The sequence below is a fragment of the Beauveria bassiana genome, assembly GCF_000280675.1.
Source record: "Beauveria bassiana ARSEF 2860 unplaced genomic scaffold BBA_S00085, whole genome shotgun sequence".
Taxonomy (NCBI): Eukaryota; Fungi; Ascomycota; class Sordariomycetes; order Hypocreales; family Cordycipitaceae; genus Beauveria; species Beauveria bassiana.
In genome coordinates, this window is record NW_007930920.1 from 908 (window position 1) to 10310 (window position 9403).

The window sequence follows — 9403 nt, forward strand, 5'->3', positions numbered from 1 at the left end:
GCGAGACCAAAGTCACAGAACTGGCGTGGATTCCCGTCGTTGATATCGGATAGATCGTAGAATAAGTTTGGCGTTTGCTGGGGCACGAAGGCGTATTCAAACTGCGTGATAGGACCTGTCATAGATAGCACTCTACTTATTTTGGTTGAGACCCCAGTACCATTATCCACTGGCTTGTAACTTTCGGAATATGCCTGTCCGGGATCGATTCGATAGACGGGAGACGGCTCAAGAATAAGTTGTTGAACAGATCGCAGGTAAATTGGGAAGGGGCAATGATTTTCAACGCGGGCCTGATGTCCTGCAGCGCAACCCGTCATCAAAGTCCATAAGGATATTAATACAAGATGTTTTACTCTTTTCATAAGAGCCATAGGTGCCGGTGAGTCGGCAATAATAAAACAGTACTTGAGATCTTAGTTTAAATAGGTTGAGCTATTTTGTCCCATTCTGGATCGCGTTCATGGGCGCAAACATCCGCGGTCTTGCCGCAATCGCTCATCGTTATGGGAAATTTGTTGGATGGTCTCCTAGTCAGAAGCAGTTTGCTTCTTTCCAACATGGCTGGCACTTTTCGCTCAATTGTCCGAGCAAGACCAATGGCAGCATCTACCACCAGGCGGATTTTGGCGAAATAACTACTGTACAAAAATCGTTCGTGGACAGCTTCGCCATATCTAGCCAAAACAGCGATTTTTGACTTAATACAGTCGCGCCGTCTTGACGATATTTGCTGTGCACGGCGCTCATATGCGGCCTCCGCACACAGATCTTTGTGGCAAGTCAGTAAGGCGTGTCGCTATCATGGTCGCCCCTGCCACAGCATCCATTTCGGGCCCCACGCCCTTCTAGGCATGATCAGTCTTCTGCGCCACGCCACCGCGAGCGGCTGCCTTCACCACGTCAACTTCTATATTCCTGATCGCGCATACCTGGTCATTCTTGCTTGCGCCTTTTCCTGCCGGCAGAGCTGGCATAAGCTTTTAACACCCGCAGAGCCTGCGTTGATAAGATGCAACGCAGTCATTGCACAAAGTTTACTTTCCAAGGTCCCTACACTGAACGCAATGCCTGCTTCCTCCAGAGACTCCTTATGCTCCTTTTGTCAACCACAAACGCAATGCACCCACCAAGGACACGACAGCATCAGATTTGGTCGGAGCCCGGCAAGCGACAGCGCCAGGCCGAATGCTTTGGATTTGCCTCTCGATCCCTCACTGGAGTGCCCGACTGACCCCTTGCGAGACAATGACTGGGGGCGGTTTGTCAACGACGACACTACGACCGCGAAGCACACAGAGACCAACCAGGCTCGGGGCAGCCCCACAAGCCCGCTGTTTCACTATCATCGTCCGGACCTTAGTCCGCAAAACATGACGGCAGCGCAACAAACAACGACCGAGGCAGACCTAGTTCGACACGACCTCAATGGCCATGTTACACGTCCCAGCAAGCGAAAACGATACGACGATGCGGCGGATTGTGCTGGAACGGCCTGCTTGGAGGCTCTAGAAGAACAGCTTAGGCTGTGCGTGCAGCGCTTCACGCGTAGGGCCGTGTCTATAATGCTTAGCGGCATAGACGAAGCGGGTAATCGTTTTACTTTACATATTGGTGCTGAGACCAGCGAATAATATAAAAGATTCGCGATTTTTTCATGACGCTGTATAGTGCTACCTCTCCCGAGCTTTTCTGTGATTCAATTCTTTCCGCGTTTTATGGCAGTCTGCTACATAGTTGCACCTTCTATCATTGTGTGCCGAAGATCATCAAGCGCTGGCATCGCTTTGTCTAGCTCACGGAACCAATTCGACAACGCCGTCTGATACCGTAGCACTTCGTCCGTGCGCTGAATAATAGTTTCTTTGGCGGATTGCAAATCCTGACGTAGTTCCTCGTTCTGACTTACGACAGTAAGCTTCTGCTCAGTTTCCTTCTCCAAAGCGTCTGACAGCTGTTGAACCTGTTGTGAGAGCGACAAGTTCTCTGTCCGGAGCTGCTCATTCTCGGCGTAGAGCTTGCTCGACGATGGCTCAAGATAGTTAGCGAGTCAACATATCTGATCTTCGAGTCTACTTACTGAAAGGATCAGGTTGGCGCTTTCCTCACTGGCTTCTGCCGACACTGCTTCAAATGTCTTCCCAACATGTCTGGCCAGCAGTCTATATGTGCTGATAGACTGATCACTCAAGTTCTTAGCGAAAACGAGATCGAAAAAGCTCTCATGTCCGGGACACGCTTTCCAGCTATAGCCATCCAGCGGCCGAGGGTTCAGGCGCACCTCGGAAGGAGTCACGGCGATGCCCAGTCGCTCATCCACTCGGCGTCAGTATCTTCCCACAAAAAGCAGTTCGCATAGTCATACTTATATATCTGGATAGTGTCAGGCGACAATTATCTCTCTCCCGCCGTCGCTCCACATTGCTGTGCCGGGGTGAAGGCATCACGGCATCGTTGATTCACGATGAAAGCGTAGCACATAAACGGGATCAGAAGAAGCGACTTATCCTAGCTTATCATTTTCTTTCAAGTACCTGACAGACATTGGACTATTCACATTCGTGCTCCCGTTGCTGCATAGTTGCCGCACTAGCTCCAGGGCCAGAAGTAGCTCCTTGGCGTAAGCTTACACGGCACGTTCTCCCTTTTTTGCTTGCATCTCATTCCATACAAAACGACAGAGAAGTGTCTCGAGCGCAGCAACAGAAATAAGAATTATGTGCCTGTTGTGTCCACTGTTAGCCCGTTACGTATAGCTCTGGCTAGAAGACTGCTTTGGTGACCTCTGCGACTATTCCGTCAGCGTTATGTATTCAGTCAATGACTATGGGATCTGAAAGGCTTCCATCCCTCTGAAACGGAAATTCGCGATTCTGTTTTTGATCTTGTTCTGCATCTCGGGAGAGTGTCTTTTTTTCTGCAGCATTGCTAGCTGGAGAAACAATGTAGCCCCTACACTTGTCGGCACCGCACATGCATCGCTGCGCACACTTCCCAGGGAAAAGCTGGAAGTTGTAAATGAAAGTAAGTTTGCTCTGCGGCTCGATAGGCTCATACGCCGAAAAAAGTCCGAGACGTGGCCCACCCGAGCTGAATTGCACTTTCAAAATGCAATTTGGCTCGCAACTGTGATTGACCTGACGAATAAGACTATGAGCCTCGGTTGCATCGCACACGAGATCATACCCAATATCTACCATATAATGGTGCTGCGCGATACGAAGTCAGTGAGAGCAATAAGGAGGCAAACAGGGTTATTGTACCTTGTATTCAGCGTACCTCCTACATTGCCGCAAGGCTTGCTCTCGTGTGATATACTTGCCTTCGTATTCGCCGAGAAACGTGTTCGGCGGTATTAACAAAGTACTGCGTAGCCCTTGTCCTTTGTGCATGGTATAGTAGGTCTCGTAATAGCTTTGACCGTTATCGATGCATCTGTTGGTGCACGATGCACCGACGGAGCAGTTGTCATCATCGCACCAGTAATCCATCCTTCGATTCTGACACAAGTCGTCGCATAGCATGCCGGGGCTGCCGCAAGGCAATGGCTCGGCTTGCACGAGCTTCTGTAGCTTCCTAATGATGCTGCGAGCACGCTGAGACCACACGGGTGGTGTTGATCGAGAACGCTTGGTAAACTTTTCGTTGTCGGTGGTTTGATTCTGCGAGTGTTGGCGCGGAGATGAGTTCCCGCCTAGAAGTTCGCAACGGCGACGACAAGCGGCTCGTCGCTGAGTCGATGCCTGTATCCGTGAAGTAAACCGGCCACTAGGAGATAGGGAGGCTCGAAGAGTGGCAAAGGCCTTCATCGACTCCACGGGGACTTGTGCTGTTTATAGCAGGATTACAAACAGCGCAGCGAGATTTTGATAGATGTGAGAGTAAGGAATCAAGTTCTCCACGCGAGGAGACGCATTACCTTTATATATTGTTGAGATGGCTGTCTCACGTGCTCAGCCTGCTTGATTCTGCGGTCAAGTGTATGCCACAGTGATCTGACGCTTGCATGCCTTTAGGGTCATATTTGCTTCAGACCAAGGCGCTTCAGCATGGATGCGTCATCGATCCTTTCAAACTTGCCACGTCTCATTTTGCGTGTGGCAAGCGGAGTGCTGGTGATATCAGTTGTTGTTCGATCGGTCAGAGGCCATTGCAAAAATCGTACGGTAACCTGAATTGCCGTACTGCTTGGCTTGCACTTTGGCCAATCTGACGGAGACTTCTCGGCAACATAGAGCAGCTGCTTCTATGGCTTTCGACACGGCCTTTACGACTCCCACACATGGGAAAATTCGAGCAGCATTGGCAATGCCTCGGCCGGTGAACATACTGCGCCGTAGTAAGACGACTGAAAACGGTGCTGACGCAATTTCAAACCTACACGATCAGTTTGAATCGCGAAATTTATCGGCTACAGTACAATTGATGCCGTTAACTTGTTGTATGCGAAAGCAAATGTGAATTTGTTTAGCTGGGGAGCACTGTTGGGCTCTTCATCGATCGCGTGTTGTGAATGACCCTGAGCCAAACTGGAATGGGTGTCGCGAGTGAATTCATAAGACACCACAGCGTGAGTACCATACAACGCTCGTTCCAGGGTCGATGCTAGAAGAGCTTTGTGACAGCTCATTGTAAAAGTATCAAGACCGTTCTTCATGAGGCATTTCTCTTGACGGCGGAGGTGCTTTCTTGAGGTACAGTGCAGCAGCCTTTTTGATGCTCAGATCAGCGCTCTTGAGCTTCGTTATTGGGCCGGTTTCTGCTGCTGGAAGCCCTTTCTGGTTACCCTTAACCCAGCGAACTATGGCCGAAACTGGCCCAACTCTACCCATTGCATAAAGTGCTCTAGGTATGTATTATCATATTGGCGGAGGTGAGTTGAACGGAAACTGACAACAATATTACATTTTGTCGGACAACGAAAGCGATATAGTGCAGTATGAATACCACAATCGCCTGTTGGACATTGGCTGAATTCTTGGGCGCGCAGCGAATATCCAGAGAGCGAATACGAGTTCTAAGCCAGAATGGATCAAATTGTACGTAATCTATATGACTCACACGTCAAGACTGACAGGTGATAGGTAATTCCACGGGAATGCCGAGACCGAGAGGATCAAACCGAGACTTACGAGACTACAATTCTTCTTTGCAATGAGAAATTGGTAGCAGAAAATACGCGACTCAAGAAACTTTTAAGATATCATGGAGTTCCGTGGTCCTGCGTCTCACGAGAACATCTGAATGAAGCGCGCAATAAAAGGCACATCCCTCGACCTGCCCGCTTACCAACGGAGCTTCTATTGCATGTCCTCAAGTTTGCCATGACAAGTCCTCACCCCATCATCGATCCTCTCTCACCACCTTCGTCTGAAACTTGTCTACTCTCGAAAAATGCAGAGGCAACCAGATCGCCATCCATTTCCTATCTACGTGCCGAGCATTACACGACGAAGGAACAGCATACTTATGGGAGCGGAATCAATTCATATTTACCTCTCCACAAGCTCTTCGCCAACTCAAGAGGCTAGATTTACGCTTCCGCCGGACGATCAAGCATATCACATTGCGCGTCATTGCGCATTACTTTGATGATACAGACCGCCAACACATGCTTGAGGCTGACTATCATCCCGACCTGAAGACTAACAGGCCTCTCAAAGTACAAAGGCGTTTGCAACGGTTCCCTCTAGTCCCTGGTGGTTTTCGTTGCTATACTTGGCTGCAGATTGTGGATTTTCTGGCGGCCTTACGGTCGCCGTGTGACCACTTAGACCAGCTGCCGCGGCTGTTTATGCTTCCGAATTTGACATCGTTGCGGTTGGACTTGGTCAACTTTTCAACGGAGCTTGTACCAATGCCCGGCCCTGAGTTTCATGATATGGCCACACATCAGCTTGGCTGTCAGCTGAATGAGCTGCATGTTACTGGTCTGCCATCAGATGAAACTGGAGAAAGGGCATATATCGATCTGAGCGGACTTCTGAAAGATGAAAGTTTGTATCTCCGTGGAAGCGCATCATTCTACGCCGACAAAAAACATCTTCAGGTGCTTTCAGGAGACAGATGGTCGGCCAGAGTCGTTCGAGCATGGAACGACAGAAAAGATTTACTGGAATCGGTTGAATTCGATGATGATGATCCGTTCAGTGGGCTTATCTATCCTACCAAAGGGGTTCTGCCTGCGGCTCCTGCGCAAAGAAATCCTCCAGCTTCCACTTGTACGGCACATACCACTATATGGAAACGAGTGCCGAAGTCCCGGGATGATGAAGAGAGACAGTGGATAGAGTTTCTCAGGGCAACTGGCTCTCCTCTTTCAACAAGGAGATCCCTTTATTAAGGGAAGTTTTTAAATTCTGCTTGTATTAGCGACACAGCTTGCGTCGAAGGCGAATGCTCTTTTTGAACGCGGCTAGCGGAGTAGATAGCTGGGATTGCGCGAATGAGATGGAATGCGACGCGATTCATAGTAGACGAGGGAGCCCTGCGACACTAAATGTTAGCGCATACGGAATCGACGAGCGGATGGAAAGTCAATGCGGTATCTTTGATCACTAGGCAAGATATTTACATACAAACCATGGAGCACAATATACTTCGCAGCAGAACGGGTTCGCCCACGTCCAATAGTTTGCAATCCGAGTGCTGACTTTTTTTGATGTGTGTATCGAGCTCTGAAGTGCTTTTCGTGGCCATGATACTGTAACGACATAGTATTAATAAGCCTTTTGTGAACAGCGCAAGTAAAAACACAATCTCTGACCCTGTGTTCTCGTTGAAGTTGTTGAACGGCAACTCTGGCACTTCCTAATGCAGAGGAAGCAAGTTTCGGCGCTGATGAATATCAATGTTACCTGTGCACGCAAATGTTTAGTCATGGCGCGGAGAGATTTGAGCGAGCCGCAGAGCGGGGAGCAGTTTCTGTAGCCGACGCCAAAGTCTTGTTTTTCTTCAACCTAGATATTGTATGCCCCAAACATTTCCAACGACTGTTTGCAGGCGCGTATTTCATGACCGCATCGAGTTTTGCCCTCGTCTTTCTATACGTTAGTTACATTAGTGGTCGGCCGAAGAAAAAGCCCTCTTTTGCTACACGTTTGCCGTCCGAATGCAACCCCAGAAAATGGCCATTGTTGGTGCTGGCCCGGTTGGGTCATTGGCCGCGCTATATGCTGCTCAGCGAGGCTACAATGTGGAGGTTTATGAGCTTCGCCCAGGTATGCCTCTCACTGGAAAGTCGTCTTGGTCCAACTTCTGACAATTGACAATGCACATATCCACGTCGTCCCGGGTCTGGCTCTTTTGGCACCGCTAGGTCTATGAACCTGACAATCTCAGAGCGCGGCATGAAGGCCTTGCGTAAAGCGGAGCAACCAGATCTCCTCCAGCGCGTTATTGATGCCTCGATACCCATTCGAGGTAGGATGATTCACGGGAAAAAATCATTCGGAGACACGTTTGAACTGTCCGAAGGTTTTGATACTCTCGACAACGTATGTGATCGGCCGCGGCACTGTCATGTAACTATGGAGTATTAAATATGGCAGAACAACCTCGCTATTGATTGCAAGGATCTGACTTGTGCACTTCTCGATTCGCTTGATGTACTTCCTAATATCAAAATATTCTTCAATACAAGTTCGTTCGTGCCAATTTTCATGGCACGGCTTTGTTTGAAGACGAAGACTGGCTCTCCCATAGTGCCGAGGTCAAATTTGACATGATGCTCGGTGCTGACGGCGCGCACTCTACCGTCCGTTACAACATGATGAAAGTCTCTTGCATGGATTATCAACACGAGTACATTGAACTGTTGTGGTGTGAGTTCAACATCAAGCCCGGCAAAGCACACAACGACGGAGCACGCGGGTGGAAGATCATGCCGAACTACCTGCACATTTGGCCCGCGGGAGATTTCGCATTCATTGCCATTCCCAACAAAGTAAGATACTTCGAATTCAGCGCCCGTAAATTTCTCTGTTTGCCATCTCTGACCGGATTAGGACGGCTATTTGCCTGCACCGTCTTCATGCCAGCGGGTATCTTTGCCACGCTGAAGGCTGATGAATCCCAAATTCCTTCAATTTTCGATGCAAACTTTCCAGGAGTGCGAAATCACATCTCGGACAAGTACCTTATCCAATCACTCCACGAAAGTCCCCAGCAGCCTTTGATCAGCGTCAAGTGCAGACCGTACCATTTTGGATCGTCCGGCGTCATCCTTGGAGACGCAGCACATGCCATGCTTCCTTTCTATCAAGGAATGAACGTGGGTACAGCCATGGGCAAAAAGGCGTTCCGCTTTTCAACCTAGTCCCTCTTTCTAAGCTACTGCAGCCAAAAGTTGCAAGTACTTGGGGCTACTTGATTTGTATCTAGGCAGCTAGAAATTGCGTCTGTTATTGATGGATGTTTTAGGCACATTGCTTCTTGACAGGCTAGCGTGTAAGTACCAGCAGGTACTAGCAGTTTCTCGCTTAATTGGGCTTAGCTTCACAGTGCGACCTAGCTGAGAGCTACTTTCTCCAGCGTCTTCGCCACCACGTTTTACCATCTGACCCGTCATGGAAGTAATCTACCCGCGCATGAAAGTCAATCTCGTGTACATTCGCCTGACGGGTTTCCTGACACCCAGCCCACCATTTCACCAGCTTTTTTGCTTGTTGACAGTTTATTGAGATCTACAGTATGCATTGTAATGTTGTGTAAATACAGCTTCTGGCGCGATTCTTTCGAAATACAGCTTTCCATTGAAAGCCCCAAAAGGTGTACGAATGGGCGCTTGTCCCTTTGACAAGGTGTCTAGAAGGGGCCATACCACGTGTCTACTTACCCATGTAGGAGATATAAATTGTGAGAAGAGGCGAAAAATGAAGTAATTGACAGAAAGCCCATCTCCGAATCCATTTACTTCGATGAGTAATTCCTTGCGAAGCTTGGCTGCTCAAGATGGATGCCAGGACACCAGTGTAGATCAATTAACAGAGTTAGATGACAGTGGGATGCGTCCAAGCTGTTTCAGATGCTAAATGTAGAACCGGATCCGAAAGCAGCTAGCGATTCATCATAGTAGATATCATGTGCTGTAGTGAATACTCTTCCGGCGACATACTACCCGCTACCTTGCCGCCACAACTCTAATGCTCTCATTGAAGACGAGGAATCTGGATGTTGCAGGCCAATAACATGGCGGCGAAGAGAAGCGCAGCGATCCATCAACTCAAGCGCCTCTTGAAGACGCCCAAGACTTTTGAAAGTATATGCCAGGTTATGCATGCTGTTCAGCGTGGAGGGATGGTCCGCCCCAAGCTTCGTCTTGCTCGTCTCCATCACCTGCACAAAAAGCCTCTCCGCCTCCTCCCATCGGCCCTGGTCCCAAAATACCGACGCCAGGTTGGCC

General features: G+C 49.1%; 3 protein-coding genes across 3 annotated transcripts; 2 read left to right on the forward strand and 1 right to left on the reverse strand.

Annotated features, from left to right (window-relative positions):
- Window positions 1-347: 347 nt before the first annotated feature.
- Window positions 348-1634, forward strand: BBA_10068 (uncharacterized protein; the record flags this gene model as incomplete). The annotated part of the gene is made up of 3 exons (XM_008605165.1): window positions 348-382; window positions 430-643; window positions 711-1634. 3 exons carry the CDS (start codon window positions 348-350, stop codon window positions 1632-1634), a joined length of 1173 nt encoding a protein of 390 aa, XP_008603387.1.
- Window positions 1635-1729: 95 nt separating this feature from the next.
- Window positions 1730-3809, reverse strand: BBA_10069 (histone-lysine N-methyltransferase; the record flags this gene model as incomplete). Its single annotated transcript, XM_008605166.1, has 4 exons — window positions 1730-2032; window positions 2081-2162; window positions 2631-2735; window positions 3280-3809. 4 exons carry the CDS (start codon window positions 3807-3809, stop codon window positions 1730-1732), a joined length of 1020 nt encoding a protein of 339 aa, XP_008603388.1.
- A 3317-nt stretch (window positions 3810-7126) lies between these two features.
- On the forward strand, window positions 7127-8317 carry BBA_10070 (kynurenine 3-monooxygenase; the record flags this gene model as incomplete). The annotated part of the gene is made up of 3 exons (XM_008605167.1): window positions 7127-7220; window positions 7342-7496; window positions 7643-8317. The coding sequence occupies 3 exons, from the start codon at window positions 7127-7129 to the stop codon at window positions 8315-8317; spliced, it is 924 nt and encodes a 307-aa protein (XP_008603389.1).
- Between the last annotated feature and the right edge of the window lie 1086 nt (window positions 8318-9403).